Source organism: Saimiri boliviensis, chromosome 21 (genome assembly GCF_048565385.1).
Source record: "Saimiri boliviensis isolate mSaiBol1 chromosome 21, mSaiBol1.pri, whole genome shotgun sequence".
NCBI lineage: Eukaryota > Metazoa > Chordata > Mammalia > Primates > Cebidae > Saimiri > Saimiri boliviensis.
The window spans coordinates 24,746,288-24,763,525 of NC_133469.1; the positions used below are offsets into that span (position 1 = coordinate 24,746,288).

At 59.0% G+C, this 17,238-nt stretch overlaps 1 protein-coding gene across 4 annotated transcripts; it reads right to left on the reverse strand.

Moving 5' to 3' along the window:
* Positions 1 to 50: 50 nt before the first annotated feature.
* On the reverse strand, positions 51 to 16,487 carry AIFM3 (AIF family member 3). Of its 4 annotated transcripts, XM_074391244.1 has the most exons (21): positions 14,690 to 14,769; positions 14,019 to 14,189; positions 7,883 to 8,096; positions 7,545 to 7,654; positions 7,240 to 7,349; positions 7,117 to 7,161; positions 6,792 to 6,888; positions 6,597 to 6,709; positions 5,655 to 5,741; positions 5,147 to 5,238; positions 4,912 to 5,042; positions 4,680 to 4,795; positions 4,508 to 4,579; positions 4,352 to 4,415; positions 3,681 to 3,757; positions 3,453 to 3,570; positions 2,026 to 2,124; positions 1,694 to 1,769; positions 1,278 to 1,382; positions 648 to 668; positions 51 to 428 (listed from the first exon to the last, which is right to left on the reverse strand). In XM_074391244.1, exons 2-21 carry the CDS (start codon positions 14,047 to 14,049, stop codon positions 389 to 391), a joined length of 1,818 nt encoding a protein of 605 aa, XP_074247345.1. In that variant the 5' UTR covers positions 14,050 to 14,189; positions 14,690 to 14,769; the 3' UTR covers positions 51 to 388. The 4 variants fall into 4 exon arrangements, with proteins under 4 accessions (XP_074247345.1, XP_010328773.1, XP_074247346.1 ...); XM_010330471.2 differs by having other exon boundaries at positions 51 to 668; positions 14,690 to 16,487; XM_074391245.1 differs by lacking the exon at positions 648 to 668.
* Positions 16,488 to 17,238: the final 751 nt, after the last annotated feature.

Below are 17,238 nucleotides of genomic sequence, written 5' to 3' on the forward strand. Positions count from 1 at the left end.
TGGTCTGGCCCTATGCCTGTTGGCCCAATTAACGCTGGGAGTCATACAAATCTGCAAATGTGTGCGTTTTAATTTTACAGTTATGTCTAACATGTTGTTGGGTCCTTCAGGGGACCAGTCCCAACAGAAGGAGAAGAGACAGGGCCTGTCCTGCCTCTAGTGCCAGCTGTCAGTGGCAGCAGAGGCCTTGAGGGTTGAGCATCTTCTGGAGGCTGCAGAGGCCTCCCTGGAGGGGAGTCAGGTGGCTGAAGGCCAGCACTGGGAGGGCTCAGGTTCTGACCTGGGGGATCCTGGGACTGGAGATTGGCACCTGCCCCCAAGGCTTGGCCTCTGCCCCTGGTGCCCCCGCACCCCACCCCGTGCCTGCCCAAGTCTACTGCATGTGAGCTCAGGATCCTTTCCCCGTAAGCCAAGACATGTCGCCAGTCCTGCAAGAATGAGGGGAAGAGGGGTCAGGACAGAAAAAAAGCCTCTCCACTCTGGGCACCCAGAGCAGCTGGCCCTTGAGGACAGCAGGGGGTCTGTTCTGTGCCAGACTCTGGTGCCCAGCAGGGAGGTGTACTTGGATAGATGGAGATAGACCATTGGGTGGAGGGTCTGGGCTGAGATGGAAAAGGCTCAGAACGGTCAACATGAAGGACACGTACTTGCTGTGCAGCACAAACAGCCTTCACGAAGGCAAGAGAGAGAAACAGAAGGCCAGGGAGAGAGCATGTCATTTATCATGTCCCCTTCTGGTCCTCCATTGTTTCCAGCTTGAAGCTTGTCCCTGTCTCATAGCCCCCCAGTGGCCTCCAGGCTGTCCCCAGTCCCTCCCAGAGGGTGAATCTCATTGGCACCACGCCAGGATGAGGGAACTGGCTGGTGTTGAGTGACCCCTAGAACCACCCAACATCTCTTTGAAGGGTATACCCAGGGCATCACTAGCTGTGTTTCCCATCTAGCTTCTATCAGGCTCAGCACAACCACATCCAGTTAGGTGTCCCAGGCCTGGTGATCGCCCATGCATTGGGCCCCGACCCCTCCCCACAGCACTGGCCTTGCGGGGGGATACACACCCCTATCCCTTCCATCCACTGTAAGCACATAACCAGCCTACTCCAAAACCTTAATCCTTGCCGCATACCTCCCTGTAGTACTGGAAGCCTCAGGTGATGCAAACCAACAGTGAGGGGAAAAGCCCCGGAAGGCTGTCGGGGTAGCTGGCCGTCATGGGCAGCTTAGCCAGTCCTCCAGGGAACTACTCCCCCGTCCAGGCCTCCCACACCCACACTCACTCCACTTCCCGCTTCCGGATGGCACGGCCTGAGGCCAGCACCTCAGCAACCTTAGACACGATAGGATCGTAGTTCATGCTGGCCACGGCGATCACCTCGTCGCTTCTGCAGGGAGAGGATGGCCAAGCCTGAGGACTGCCAGGCAGTAGCCCCTTTTTGAAAACCCTGATGCACTGCTGTCCATCTGAGGCCCAGGGAAGGACCTAGCCCAGGGCAACAGGAAATGCACCCAGCCCTCCCTGCTTTGCACATTGCGGCTTGACCATGCACAAGCTTCAGACTTTCCTAGGGAAGCTCCAGCAGTCTTTAGCAGGGCTCAGGGCTGGGCAGTTTTCTGGGATTTTGCCTGGGATGAATCCCCCTTCCCGACTGAGCTCCCGCTGCTTCGCGCCCACACTGCATCTTGATGCTCTCACTTAGTGTAAAAAGCCACAAACTTCAGCTCCTCCAGATCTCCCTGGATGATGACGTCGTCGAAGCCTTCTCCATAGCCTGTGGGCCGGGCAGGTGGGTGGCACCCACGTGAGCCGGGGAAGGGAAGGAGACGTCACAGGATCCCCTCCTAACCCCACCCAGGCCCTGCTCCGTACGTCCTTTTAGGTGGTTCCTAGCCTCGCCCCTAGCGAGTTTTTACCGGCCTCCCCTTATTGCGGTCATAGCCCTGCCCCTAGGTTTCCAGCCCCGCCCCACGCCCAAGCCCCTCCCCTAATACCCTCGGTCCCGCCCCCATCCGAGGCCACGGCGTTACCCGTGTAGCGCAGACTCTTGCCGAACATGGCGGTCCAGAGGTAGGGCACGGTGCTGATCTCCGCCTCCTGTGCCAGCATGTTCTGGGCTGCCACGCGCCCTGCGGGACCCAGGGCCATGAAAACCCCGACTCTCGCCCCTACCACTCCCACAATACCTGCCCCTGATGCTGTGGGGACCCCTGACACGTGTGGCTCCTCCTCCTGGTCTCCCCAGAGGTCAAGAGACCTCATTGTTCAGCCCCACTGCCCACTTGCACCTGCAGCTGACTGGTGCAGGGGAACACCTGACTGAAAGCTAGCCACTTGATTGCTTCCCTAGAGAAGCTGAATAAAGTGCCCTGCCTCTGGAAGGTCTGTTTCTCGGGGTTAGGGGACTACTCCACCATTTCAGCTGTGCACAGAGACACCTAATCAGACACATCAGGTCTGAAGAGGGAGGAGAATGGGACATAAGTAGGCAGGGAGGCACAGATGACAGCCATGCACAAGGCCTCAAAAAGACCAGTGTGGGTGGTCCCCACTGGAAGCCTCAGATGATGCAAGCCAACAGTGAGGGGAAAGGCCCTGAAGGGCTGTGGGGGTGGCTGGCTGTCATGCACAGCCTATGAGGCCCCAGTAGACCCCTGTATTGGATGTACTTCAAAGTCTCCTAAACTCTCCCAGTTAAACCCTAATTATACTCGGCTGACAAGTAGCCTTGGTTACTTACAACCTAGCAACAACTTTAGACTTTGTACTCGGACAGAAATTGGTACCAGGAGTGGGATTTCGAGCTGCAAACCCTCAGGTGTACAGGCAGAGGGAAGGGGAGGTGGGTGCAGAGAAGTCCCTTGTCCCAGGCTGCAAGTCTGGCAGTGCTCTCTGAGGAAGTGGAGCAGCTAATGTGATGGCATCTGCAGCTTAGGGTCCCAGACCAGGTGTGCACCGTGGGCAAGGCTTGGGGGACTTAGTGGACAGCAAACATGAGGAGGGGAAAGCTATTCTTCAGAAAGCACAGTGGCTCCACTGAGCCCAGGTTCCTGGGCTTAGATGCCACCCTGGGGACCTACATGAAGCAACTGAGTTCACAGAGACAGGTGAGTGGCCCAAGGGAAACAGAGGCATGAAGTATGAAGATGACCCATTCAATCCCTCCCTCCCTCCCCAGGTTGATTAGGAATTCTGCAGAATATATGTCCTTGAGAACAAAAAGGGAGAGACTAGCAGAAGGAAAACTGAGGTTGAGAAGCTGTGGCTGGCTCAATGGGGTGTCACTCTGTGTGCTGGCTGGATCACCAGGATGAGGTTGGCCAGAGAACCCACATCAGAGCTTTGATGCCTAACACAGTGTCCAGGACCCAAGGTCGGCAACTGAGGCATGGGCGTGGGGACACTGAGGCCCTGAGACTCCCTCCCACCCCTCCACGTACCTCGGGACTGGCCATACCCTGAGCATGAGCCATCTGCCAGTGTGGAATGTTCACTTTCCGATTGTTCCTCCAGGCAAGGGGGAAGGTGACGGCATCACCAGCTGCGAACACGCCTGGGACATTGGTCTGCATCATCTGTAGAGAGAGGGCCCAGGGCTCCACGGGTGCTATAGGGGCCCTGACCTGAACCTCCTGACACACCCAGCCAAGACCAGGCCCTCCCCACCCAGCGCCATCCGCCCCACCTTGTTGACAGGGATGAAGCCTCGGGAATCCAGACCGATGCCGCTCTGCCTCAGGAAGCCGGTGGCGGGCACCGCACCTGACCAGACGGAGGCCTGTGTCTGCTCCCCCGTCCTTCCCTTCTGCATAGTCACCCTCCACACCCCACACCCTGCATGTGGTGTACCAGCCCCAGACTGATCATCCAGGGGCTGCCCACCTGGGGCCTTCATGCACCCTGGCCCACTACCCGGCCTCCCACAGACCCCAGTGCCTCCCGAAAGACCTCAGGTATTGCCTCCTCCCAGAAGTGTTCCACGATGCCCTTAAGCGGGGGGCAGCATGCCATACCTCCTCAGCCCCTGCAGGCCACCTCCCAGGTCAGCCCCTCCCCAGATTGGCACCTCAGCTGAAGCAGGAGCCAATTCAAGGCTTGTCTGTCAACTCTCGCAGGGCATGGAGAGGAGTGTTACTGGGCTGCAGGCACTGGGAGCATCCTCTGTGCCAGGCCTGGGCTGAGCCCGGAACACACCTTCCCCAACAGCTCTGTGAAGTGGGGGCAGTTGGGGTCCCCATTTGACACATGTGGTGGAAACTGAGGCTCTGGGAGGGGAAGGGACTAACGCAAGCTCACATGTGAGCATGTGCAGACGACTGTGCTGGTTCACGCCCGCCCGCCCGCACGGCCACTCACCAATGCCCACCACGCAGACGTCAGCCCGCACGACCTTGCTGCTCTTCAACACAACCTCCTTCAGCTGTGGGGAGTTGGTGGGTAAACAGGTGGACCCAGCTCCCAGGCTAGGAGACAGAGGACAGGAAGCAGCAGGGAGAAGGGAGAAGGGCCCACCTTTCCCTCCTGGGCCCGCAGCTCCGACACCTCCGTCTGCATGTAGAACTTCACCCGGTTGTTCTCAAACATCTGTCAGGGCAAATGGGCAGGTGGGCGGTGGATGAGAGCCCAGCTAGAGGCCGGGCTGGGCCCCAGGGCTCTGGGGCGCTGGGTACTAGGGTGGGCTCACCTTCATGAGGGCACGACCTACGCGCTCCCCGAGGAACCTCCGGAAGGGCGTCTCCTCCAGCTCCACCACAGACACAGAGTGGGCCTTCTCCGTCAGGTAAGCAGCCACCTCCATCCCTGGTGGTGGGCAGGGGGTGGCAGGCTGGTACCCTCCACCTCCCTGAGCCAGAACTTCCTTGGAACTGTCCATGATGACCTGACCACCACCATCCCCACCGCCCACTACCTCTCACCCAGGAAGCCGGCTCCTACGACAACCACATTGCGACCTCGGGCCAGCCTCACCACGCGATTGGCATCCTCTGGAGTCCGGATGGTGAACACGTTCTCCACCTCTTTGCCTTTGCAGCTCAGAGTCTTGGGGCTGAGACATGGCAGCATCAGTGAAGGCCTCCAGGCAGCCCCAGCCCCATCCAGGCCAGTGGCCTGCCCGGTATCCAGTGAAGGGTAAGAGGGAGACCCTTCTACCTGCTCCCTGGTGCCAGCAGTAGCTTGCTATACTCCAGCTTGAAACCATCCTTGAACATGACCTTCTTGTTTCTCACGTCCACTGTGACCACCTGCAACCCACACCAGGCAGAGCGTAAGCTTGGGCATGGGCCTGGACCTCACTGCCCACTCCCGGGTCCTGTCGTATACCCAGAGCCCAGCCACAGCTTCTGAGAAGCCCCCGCTGGAGCAGATCCTGCCACCTGAGCTTTGTTCTTTAAGCTTCAGACGTCACCTTCCCTTCAAACCCTCCTTGCCCTCCCAAGTCCTACCAGGCTCTCCTATCCAGCCTCGATCATTCATTTCTGCACACCCTGGGGCTCTGTGTGTGCCCAGGACCAATTGAGAAGCAGCTCATTGCTGTCTCCCAAGGCTGGGGCACCTCCCAGGTGGGCCAGGAAGAGCACCGACCACCCCCACCCCAGGGGCCCACATAAGCTCAGGGTTCCCGCCTTCCCTCCCTGGGGCCTGTTCCCTGACCCTGTACCTGAGCCTCGGTGAGCACCTCGATGCCATAGGCTCGGAAAAACTCCTTGGGCCTCAGGGCCAGCTGCTCAGGCTGTGTGTCCAGTGACTGCAGGAGACAGCCGGCTTGAGAGGAGCCAGTTTACAGCAGAAGACCCTGGCACCCAGGGAAGGTGGGGCCAGCCCCAGGCACAGGGGCTGCAGGACAGAACTCAGCAAACCCAGATCTGGCCAGGCACAGTGACTCAGACCTGTAATCCCAACACTTGGGAGTCTCAGGCAGGAGGATCACTTGAGCCCAGGAGTTCAAAGCCACCCTGGGTAACATGACAAAACCTTGTCTCTACAAAACATACAAAATATTAGCCAGGCATGGTGGTGCACGCCTGTAGTCTCAGCTACCCGGGAGGCTGAGGTGGGAGGATCGTTTGAGCCCGGGAGTTGGAGGTTGATGCTGCAGTGAGCTGTGAGACAGGCACTGTACTGCAGCCTGGGTGACAGAGCAAGACCCTGTCTCAAAAAAAGAAAAGCCAGGCCTGGTGGCTCATGCCTGTAATTCTAGCACTTTGGGAGGCCGAGGCAGGTGGATTGCCTGAACTCAGGAGTTCTGGGCAACATGGCAAAACCCCCAACTCTACTAAAAATTCAAAACATTCGCCAGGTGTGGTGGTGCACACGTAATCCCAGCTACTCTAGAGGCTGAAGCATGAAAATTGTTTGAACCCAGAAGGTGGAAGTTGCCGTGAGCTGAGATGGAGCCACTGCACTCCAGCCCGGGTGACAGAGCAAGACCCTGTCTCAAAAAACAACAACGAGGAAAAAAAACTTAGATTTTTGGGGGGCACCATGCACAGGCCTAGCATAAGCAGAGAGGGTAGCTGGCCAGACCCCCATGGGGTGACAAGCAAGGCTCAAACTGGGCTTGACTGAGAGGGGTAGGGTCCCTACTTGCCCCGCCCCCTACCTTGCTGAGCTTGGGACGGTCATAGGGAAGATGCCGGTCTAGCGTGCACAGGACGATCCGGTCGGAGAAGCCCTCCTGCCGCAGCGTCTCTGCACACACCAGGCCAGCTGCACCTGAGGGGAGGGGCCCATGGGCCAGGGACCACGTCTCTCCAGCCCCATCTCCCACCCTGCCCCTCATAACTCCACTACCAACCTGCACCCACAATGAGCACATTGGTGCTACCACTGTACCCAGCACTTGGAGAGATACACTTGGCCATCACCTTGGTCCTTCGCTGCAGCTGCAGGGCCTGTGGGTGGCAGGAGGGTGGAGAGTCATTGCCATCCTCCACATGCCATCATCCTGGCAGGCAAGTCCTGGAGTCCAGCCCAGCCTCATCCCCACCACAACCCCTCACTCCACTCCAGTGATACGTGCCAAGCTCCTCCCACCACAGGGCTTTTGCATGTGGTGTTCTCTGAGCCAAGATGCCCTCCCCGCTCCTTCCTTCTACCTGAGGCCCGAGCCACCCCCTCACCTGCTTGCTGGCCCGGACGTACACCTTCTCCTTCTCAATCTTCACCTGCAAGAGCTGCATTGCTCAGGACCAGCCCCGAGCCCTACACCCCAGATTCCCGCCCCACTGCACTCCTGGCCCCACCTGGAACTTGTGCAGACTGTCCAGGCCGGGGAAGTCCTCCAGGTCCCCAGTGCTGATGTTGAAGCAGGCGCCATGCCAGGGGCAGCGCACCCGACCACGGGACAGAACTCCTGGGAAGGGGAGGTGCTAGGCTGGGGCCACCAGCAGGGGTTGCTTCCCGAGGATCCTTGTGCCCCCGCAACTGTGGGCCCCTCCCCACAGCCCAGGAGGCTTCTCTGATAGAGGAAGATCCTGGGGCGTGGGGAGGAGCCAGGCTGGCACGGGGCCTGGAAGGTCCCCTTCATGCCTCCCACCTAACAGCTCACCTTTCACCAGGGGTGCTCCGTAGTGTGGACACTTGTGGCCCAGGGCGTGGAACTCTCCATTGTCCTTCACCAGCAACACCTTCCCCCAGCCCAGCTCCACTTCCCGCATCCTGGGGAACCGCAACACTCAGAGGACAGGTCAGACCCCAGGCACAACCTCCTGGCAGCTCCTCCCAGTGTTGAGCCTTCTGGGGAGCAGCCCCAGACCGGTAGAGGCCACAGAGGCAGTGACCAGCGCAGGAGCCTTCAGGCCACCCCCTGTCCCCGGGCTGTGGCCTGCGCCTCACCCTCCCACTTTCGCTTCCCTGACCCCGCGCCCAAGCAGGCCCGGAACCCACTGGCCATTCTCGAGGTCCTTGACGTGGCACACAGCAGCCTCCACGCAGTCCTGAGGGCTGGGGTAGGGGTGAGGGGTGGGCAGGCGCTCCTCCGTGTGGAAGTGGCGCGCGGTGCCATTGCCCTGGTAGGCCCTGGGGCTGCCCTTCCCACTGGCCGACAGCTCCTCCTTGCCTCGCTCCTTCTCAGGCAGCACCACCTCGATCTTGAGCTCCACTGTGGGCAGGACAGCGCCTTGAGTCCCCCGGCTCGGCCCGCTTCCTCCCCCATCCCACGAGCTGGATGCAGAGTCCAGCTCCTCACGGTGCCGGGAGGCTCAGCCCTGCCTGGCAACCTCCCCAGAAGGCCCTCCCCTCTGCACCACCAGCAAAGAGCATTAAACCTGGCATAAAGCAGAGGAGGGGCATGGTGCGGGTGCACCCGGGTCTGCATGAATTCCTTTCTGCATGTCTTTTTTTTATTATTTTTGGGACAGGGTCTCAGTCTGTCGCCCAGCTGCAGTGCGGTCATGCAATCTCGGCTCACTGCAGCCTCCGCCTCCTGAGTTCAAGCACTTCTCCCACCTCAGCCTCCCCAGTAGCTAGGACTACAGGTGAATGCACCACGCCAGGCTAATTTTTGTATTTTTTGATAGAGACAGGGTTTCAACATGTTGGCTGGGCAGCTCTCAAACTCCTGACCTCAAGTGATCTGCCCACCTTAGTCTCCCAAAGTGCTGGGATTACTGGCTTCCTTTTTCAATTACAGTATTAGTGAAGCAGGGCACAGAGCTAAGTTCCTCCGACCCTGAAACGCTCCTGGCTGCAGAAATCTCTGCAGCAAAAAGAACCCTGAGGCCTGAAAGTCCTGGATCTTCCAGTGGACAATGACGATGTGACAGCTCAGGGACACATTTAGGGTATGACTCATGTGCATACAGGGATTCAAAAGTGGCAGCAGCTCAGTTCCCAGCGAGCGAATCTGGATGACAGGAAGTCAAGGATTCATTGTCTATTCTTACAACTTTCCCATACATTTAAATTTTTTTCAAAAATTAAAAAAAAAATGTACACAGCATAATTTCAACTTCTTTTTTTTTTTTTTTTTTTTTTTTTTTTCTTTTTTGGACAGAGTTTCACTCTTGTTGCCCAGGCTGAAGTCCAGTGGCACCATCTCAGCTCACTGCAACCTCTGCCTCCCGGGTTCAAGCTATTCCCCTGCCTCAGCCTCCCAAGTAGCTGGGATTACAGGCATGTGCCAACACACCCAGCTAATTTTATATTTTTAGTAGAAATGGGGTTTCTCCATGTTGGTCAGCCTGGTCTTGAACTTCCAACCTCAGGTAATCTACCCACCTCAGCCTCCCAAAGTGCTGGGATTATAGGCGTGAGCCACCACGCCCTGCCCAATTTCAACTTCTTAAAATAGCTCTTCTCACCAATTTGAGAATCCTTCATCACTGACCAGGTGCTGGGTTTTCAGTGTCCTCGTGTGCCCTGGGGGTGAACCCCAGCATGGGAATGCATGTGGATGGCACAGAGGGGACACAAGCCCCCCACAGCCTCCATCCAGAGGCCAGCTGCAGCAGGGAGTGAGCCAGAGATGGCCATTTTCTTCTTTGTACTTTTCCACATTCTCCAAATTCCCTAGGATGTGCCGGGGATATTTTTCTAATTAGAAGAGAACAATAAACAGAATTTTTAGCAGCAATAATCTGGCCCCCCAGGCTGCTGCTGCAGGGAGGATGCTGAGTGGTGGACGCTAAGCCCCTGGCACAGCTGGGGCCCGAGGCCGGAGCAGGAGATCCCTCTCTCACCTCCCAAGGCACCAGCGCCTCCGGGCTTCACCTCTCATCCCCACCACCTCATTCAGACCCGTCACTCCAGAAACCAAGAACCCAGAGAGGCTGCTGAGCTGCCCCTCCAGCCCTTTACCTGGTCTGTCCCCTGGGCTGGGGCGCCATCCTTCCCATCTACCCAGACAAAGCTCAGGAGTTGCCTCTCCTGGCTGCCCGGCCCCTGCATATCCCTCATCTCATGTTCTGCTAATCCCCCAACCTGGTCAGGCGCCCTCCCCAACCCCAAGTCCCAGGCCCCAGCTAAGGCCCAGGCACAGCAGGGGACAGGGGCAAAGGTCAGTTCCTTGACTCCAGCCCGGCAGGGAGGGGGCAGAGCACGTAACCACACTGAGCTGGTCATATCGGATGGGGGGTTATGGGTGGGGTTTTTCATTCCATTTGCTATGCTTTATGTAATGGTGTTAGAATGTTTTTGGAAGAATTAAAAAGAGAAATACTGTGGACTTAGCTGACACCAGCTCTGGACTCTGTGGGAGCTCACGAATAGCCTGGCAGGGGGGCCAGATAAGGCCAAGCCAGGCCTCTCTCATCCTCCACCTCCCAGAAGGCTCCAAGCCTGCTCACTGATACAGTCTAACGGAAGCCATTAAATCAGGGGCCCTTTGGAAAGGTGGATGGGAGGGGCGTCTCTGCTCACCCACAAAATCGGATCAGCCCCAGCTCCATGACTTCCGGCTGCCCATAGTCCTGCCTTAGCCCCTTTGGACCTCAAGATGCCTTTATTATAAAATGGAGAGAAGGCCAGGTGTGGTGGTTCATACCTGGAATCCCGACACTTTGGGAGGCCAAGGCAGGAGGATCACTTGAGCCCAGGAGTTTAAGACGAGCCTGGGCAACAGGGCAAGACCTAGTCTCTATAAAAAAAATTTAAAATGTGCCAGCTGGCCCGGGCGCGGTGGCTCAAGCCTGTAATCCCAGCACTTTGGGAGGCCGAGGCGGGTGGATCACGAGGTCAAGAGATCGAGACCATCCTGGTCAACATGGTGAAACCCCGTCTCTACTAAAAATACAAAAAATTAGCTGGGCATGGTGGCACGTGCCTGTAATCCCAGCTACTCAGGAGGCTGAGGCAGGAGAATTGCCTGAACCCAGGAGGCGGAGGTTGCGGTGAGCCGAGATCGCGCCATTGCACTCCAGCCTGGGTAACAAGAGCGAAACTCTGTCTCAAAAAAAAAAAAAAAAAAAAAAAATGTGCCAGCTGGCTGGGAATGATAGCTCACTCCTGAAATCCCAGCACTTTGAGAGGCCGAGGCAGGCAGATCACTTGAAGTCAGGAGTTCGAGACCAACCTGGCCAACATGGCAAAACCCTGTCTCTCCTAAAAATATAAAAATTAGCTGGTCATGGTGGCATGGGCTTGTAATCCCAGCTACTTAGGAGGCTGAGGCAGGAGAATCGCTTGAATCCAGGAGGCAGAGGTTGCAGTGAGCTGAGATTGTGCCACTGTACTCCAGCCTGAGTGAAAGAGTGAGACTCAATCTCGAAAAAAAAAAAAAAAAAAAACATTGCCAGTCGTGGTCGTGCAGTCCCTATTACTCAGGAGGCTGAGGTGGGAGGATCACGAGCCCAAGAGTTCCAGGCTGCTGTGAGCTATGGTTGTGCAACTTTACTCTAGCCTGGGCAACAGAATGAGACCTCATCTCAAAAAATAAAAATAAAGGCCGGGCGAGGTGGCTCAAGCCTGTAATCCCAGCACTTTGGGAGGCCGAGGCGGGTGGATCACGAGGTCAAGAGATCGAGACCATCCTGGTCAACATGGTGAAACTCCGTCTCTACTAAAAATACAAAAAAATTAGCTGGGCATGGTGGCTCGTGCCTGTAATCCCAGCTACTCAGGAGGCTGAGGCAGGAGAATTGCCTGAACCCAGGAGGTGGAGGTTGCGGTGAGCCGAGATCGCGCCATTGCACTCCAGCCTGGGTAACAAGAGCGAAACTCCGTCTCAAAAATAAATAAATAAATAAATAAAATAAAATAAAATAAAAACAAAACAGGGAGAAGAGCAAATGCCTACCTCGTTGGCATCGTGAATGCTGAAGGAAATAATGTATGTAACCCAGAGTAGAAGCTCAATAGATGGAGTTGGGAGGCAGCTCTGAGCCTAGCAGCCCTGATGAGGATGGAAAGCCTTCAGGGAGCAGTTGCGGCCTAATAAAAGGCAGATTAACAGATGCTAAGAGAGCTGCACTTCCTCCTAACTCTGAGCTAGGTGAGGGACTGGCCTGATATCTTCCTATCCTTGTGTTTTTTTGGGTTTTTGTTTTTGTTTTTGTTTTTGTTTTTGTTTTGAGATGGACTCTTGCTCTCTTGCCCAAGCTGGAGTGCAGTGGCGCAATCTCAGCTCACTGCAACCTCTGTCTCCTGGGTTCAAGAGATTCTCCCACCTCAGTCTCCTGAGTAGCTGGGATTCCAGGTGCCAGCCACCATGCCCAGCTAATTTTTTGTATTTTAGTAGAGATGGGGTTTCACTGTGTTGCCCAGGCTGGTCTTGAACTCCTGACTTTGTGATCCACCTGCCTTAGCCTCCCAAAGTGCTGGGATTACAGGCGCGAGCCACTGTGCCCAGCCGATATCTTCTTATCAAGAACTCAGACAGAACACGTAGGAACACAGAGTGAGCCCAGGAAGCAGGTACTGATCCACATGGAGCCACAGAACTGAGTGGAGCAAGAGAGAAAGTGAAGGATTTGCACAGAGGTCTTCTGCTTGCTCTGGTCTCTCTGCGGCCCCTTATGACCTCAGCTGAACCCTCACTCCCCAAACACTGTTACTCCCACATCTGGAAATTCTCTAAGCCTCATGCCTGACCTGCCCAGCATGGGCACCCGGGCCCTGAGCCTCTGGCTCCAGCCCCGCAGGGGAGTCCTGGTGGCACAGAGCCCAGCTCAGGGAAGAAGGGATAACAGTATCCCACAAGTGCTTCTCATGTGCAGGCCCCATGCTAGGCACAACAGCCCCACTTTACAATGAGGACGCAGAGGCTCAGAGAGGTGAGATTACCTGCCCAAGGCCACACAGCCGGGAAAGGACAGGGCTGGATTTGCCTAAGGTCTTAGCACTACCTTTGGGTCCCGGGGCCACGGGTCCCAGGCAGGCCAGCCCTTTGGGGTCCTTTAAAAGAACCTGCAGGTGGCATCTTCTGCCAGAGCCTCCTGCCAGCCCAGCAGTGCCACAGACACGCCTGGTATGAGGCCAGCTGGCTTCATCCCACCCACTTCTAAGGGGAGACAATGGACGTCATCTGCCCAAGGCGCATTTTGAGGCAGGGAGGGATCCATCCCAGGCCTGGGTGTCCACAGGAGCCAGGGGAGGAAAAGTGGCTTCCTGGAGAAGGGGCAGGTGGGTCCCTCTGCCAGGTGGGTCATCACAGCTCCCCTCCCTCCCCCAAGTTCTCCCTTAGACCCAGGAAAAGGAGAAAAGGCTCGCAAGTTCCCAGGTAACGGAGCCGATGGGTATCAGGTAAGGGGAGCTGGGGTGAGCCGGCCAGGGCGGCCTGGCGGGGTGAGTGGAGCACTGGCTGGGCTCCTGCGGCCTCGCTAAACCTCAGTTTCTCCATCTGTGACAAAGCTGCACACTCCTGCCTCCCTGGGTGTTGTGAGGGGAGAAGAAGGAAAGTGGGGGGGGGCCAGAGGGAGAGCTCCACAGACAGTCTTCAGTGGGGAACAGAGCCAGGCCTCCCCAGCGCCCCACGACACTCCCACTTCTGGCTGGAGCCGCACAGGCTAGGTTGGGTGGCGATTTCCTGTATAAACGGGGAAGTTGCCCAGAAAGGCCAAGAAGGCAGCCCGAGACCCCACAGGGGGTCAGAGGAGAGGGAGCGGGCCAGGATCTGCCCACTACACTCTCGCAGCAACACTGAGAGGTCAGGGTGGCCAGCCCTTCTCTTTTACAGAGAGAAAAACTGAGGCTCAGACAGGTAAGTTGCATGCCCCAGGTCACAGAGTGTCTGAGGGTGTCTCCAGACCCCCCCTTCCCTGGCCCTGGGGGCAGAGCCCCTTCCCCAACCCTGCAGCAGGAGGAACCCTTCCTCTCCTTTTCCAAGAAGGGTCCTGCTGTTATTTCCGCCACCACCACCACTCAAAGCCCCAAGGAAAAAGGGGCACCCACTGGAGCGGGGGCCAGCCGGGGGAACTGCTCCAGGCCCCCTACCCCCTCCTGGCCACAGCGTATTAACATTCCGAGCGGGCTCCTGCCTAGCCTGACCTACTTCAGAGGACTGCCGAGCGCAGAGGGGGAGGGGGAAAGAGGAGGGAGGAGGCAGGGAGGGAGGGAGGAGGGACAGAGGCAAGAAGACAGGAGGTACCTGGTTTGGGCTTGGAGAAGCAGCCGCCCATGGCGAGTGGCCTGAGGATGGCCGGCAGGCAGGAGCACAGATGGGGAGCTGTCGGAGGCCTAGGGCGCCCCCCCTGGGGCTGGACCCCCTGCAGGCCTTAGAGATGCTGGAGCCGCCATCCTGCTGGAGCTGCTCTAGGACCTGCAGGGGAAACTGGGGCCGTCAGGACCGGGGCGTGCGTGCGGGCAGAGGTAGATGAAGAGAGACTGGGAGCTTCGGAAACGATCTTACATTTGAGCTGGGAACCATGGCGTGTAGCGGAGTCTGATCCCAGAGCAGGGGGCCCTGGAGGGCACCTCCCCTTTGGAGCCCTCCAAGCTCAGCTCCCTCACTCCCCCGGTGGAGTTCCTCTGCCCCAACCTCGGCCACCCTGAGTCCAGCCCCGAAGCTGCCTTGCCCAGGAAATCCTCCCTGATTCCTGCTGCCTCCTCATGCCCTCCCTTCCCCTCTCCAAATCCCACAGCCTGGGAGTTCTGGGACCCTCCGTTCTCCCGGGAGACCGCCGTGCCTAGGCTCCAGCAGTGGGTCACCCTGGGCAAGCTGAAGCCCTCCTCGTCCTTGGTCTTCTCCCTCCCACAATGGGGGTGACATCAGACTCCCCCTGGTCCAGCCCCACCCTGGCTAGCACTCTGGACACCCACCTCCTCACAGGGCAGCCACTGCTCCGTTGTTCCAGGCCCAGCAGCGGACTGAGGCTGCTGGGCCTTGGAAGGCAGGGCAGGGAGGGCGGGGGTCCAGGAGGCGGCCCAGCCTCCATCGTCCTACCAGCTCAAGCTGTGGCCAGGAGGGGCTGGGGGGCGGTGTGGGGCTGGGCCAGTCCACTGGTCCCCAGGGAAACCCAGCTCTGCGGTGAACAGAAGTGGGCGGCCAGCCCAGGCCCGATGGGGTTAGGGGAAAGCGAAGCCAAGCGCACAGCCCTGCCACGCCGCTGGCCAGCAGCCAAAGCTCCCCCGAGCCCTGACTCCAGCCCAGGTCTGCGGTGCTGAGGTCATGCCCAACAGCAGATGGGGAAAGGTCTCATCGAGGTCAAGCAGCAGGTAGGGGTATCCTTGTGGCCTCCCACCCTCCCCACTTTAGTGAGTTTTAAGATGGGCAGGGGCCCAGAAAGCCCCCATATCACCCTGAGGCCCAGCAAGGTGCCCTGGGGGAGGGAGCGCCTGCACAGCAGAGAGCTCACTGTAGTCCAGGTGCCTTCCAGGTCCCGGGGGCGCCTCCCAGGTGGACTTCGGAAGGCCCAGGCCACAGGCATAGCTGCCTTGTTTACAAATGACCTCCCCACCGTCCATCCCACTGCCATCCTCCAGTTTCCCCTGGAAGTTCTTCCTGAAGTCTCACTTGAGGTGAGACTGAGGCCCCCCTGGTCTGGCCCAGATCCCAGGAAGGGCCGTGGGTGGGTGCCTGAGAGCGAGGGGTGGGAACAAAAGGACAGGTTGGAGAGGGGCCGTTGTTCCTGTCGGCCCGCAAGGTGCCCATTACAGGGGAGGAGGCGGTGGCTCCCATAACCACTGAGCTGTGCCCTGGCTCTTTCCGTAACTTGTCAGGAAGGTCTATAAAACTCAGTTGCCACCAGCCCCACCTGCCCCCTCCCTGGGCACTAGGTGGCCCCTCCCCAGGTCCTGGATTCACCCCTGGCTCAGCCCTGCCCACTTCCTTCCTGCCTGACCTCAGTCCTCAGCTGCTAAGCCACAGATCCCAGGAAAGGTCGGACCCGGTCTTGCCACTGGGGGCCCAGGCTGTGCCGTCCCTTCTTGTGTTCCCAGGGGGCCTGTATCCCCCGGGGCCTAGACCAGGAAGGAGACTAGGTAGGGCCCCTGTGCCTTCAGCCTACTGTGTGCTAGATCAGCTTGAAGCCTGGTCACCGCACTCAAAGGCAAAGGTCTTTGCCAGGGGCAGGGCAGGAGGGCCCTCGGGTTTGTGCCGAGTGCCATTGTGTGCGCTGTTCCTTGCCCACGAGCTGCCCACTGCGGAAAAGTTCCAGCAGAGCACAGTGTTAATCACCCAGCAGGAGTCTGTGTCTGTCCTAGGGACCCTGGGACCTGTGAAGCGGGACTGGATTACCCCCACCCACAGAGTGGCTTCTGCTCCCCTCCACCCTCCCAGGGCTCCTGGCGCCCCCGGGGTCGAGGCTGGGCAGGGTCCTCTTCCGACTCCTCCACTTCTCACCCACCCGCTCCCACTGCTTCATCCCAAGGGCTCCTGCCCAGACCGGGCTTCTGCCCAGATCAGGCTCCCAGTAGTTTCCAGGCGTCCTGGGGATGGCATCTGACCCCAGTCCTGCCTTAGAGTGTGGGGGCTCCGCGCTCTCCCCGCCCCTCCAGAGCTCGGGCGCGAGCCTCTGTCCACTCTCCCCGCCTGTGCACGTGCAGTTCCCTCTCTCTGGGAAGCCAGTCCCAGCAGCCAGCTCTGTCCCGGTGCCCCCGCCAGACCTTGCAGCCCGGAAAGGGGGACTGGCACACAGTGGGGCCCTGCGGCAAGCCGGGAAGGGGCCGTTGTAGGACGACAGAAGGACGCGGGGCGCTCCGGCCCCCAGCCAGTGTTTCTGGCCCCAGCTGCCGACCCCCATCCCCTAACGCGCCGGGCCCGGGTCCGAGACCCGAGCGCAAGCGCTGGCCCCCGGCGCCCGCCGGGGCGAAGGAGCCGGGGCGGGGGGCGGGGATCGGGGTCCCAGGGGCCAGGGTCCCCAGGGCGGGCGCTCACCTGGGCTCGGCGCGGGCCTGGGCTCGGGAAACGCTCGGGGCCGCGGGCGCGGGGGGGTGGCGGGGAGGCGCGGGCGGGGCGGGGCTGGCGCTGCGGCTGCACTGCGGCCGGGGAGCCCGCGGAGCCCAGCACCGCCCCGCCGGGCCGGAGCAGGTGTGGGGCAGCCGGGGAACAGGGGACAGGCCGGGGCCCTTGACCTCCGGACCGGAGTCGCGGGGCGTGGGGAGGCAGCCGGGGGCCGCTCTGGCCTGGGGAGCCCCGGGCCGGGGTCTGAGTCTCCGGGGATCCTCGCGACCTCCTAGGGATGCCCAGCGGGGGCGAGCGCAGGGTACGGTTCTTTTTTCTTTTCCTTTCTTTCCTAAGTCTCGGAACCATCTGGGAACGGAGTGGGGAACTTGAATCAGTCGGAGTCGCCTCCGCAAGAAGGAAAACGCCAATCAAACCTTGCTGCCCATAGCTCCCTTCACTGGTTCGGGGGTTCAGGTTCCCCAGT

Bases quoted from the DNA above. Each gene is read 5' to 3' on its own strand.
- AIFM3 (XM_010330471.2), bottom strand. From the start codon at position 14,049: ATGGGCGGCTGCTTCTCCAAGCCCAAACCAG. The intron at 7,162-7,239 runs GTGGGGCCAGGA...CAGCTCTTGCAG, and splicing joins ACAGTCTGCACAAGTTCCAG to GTGAAGATTGAGAAGGAGAA. The intron at 6,710-6,791 runs GTTGGTAGTGGA...CCCTCCCCTCAG, and splicing joins TGTGCTCATTGTGGGTGCAG to GTGCAGCTGGCCTGGTGTGT.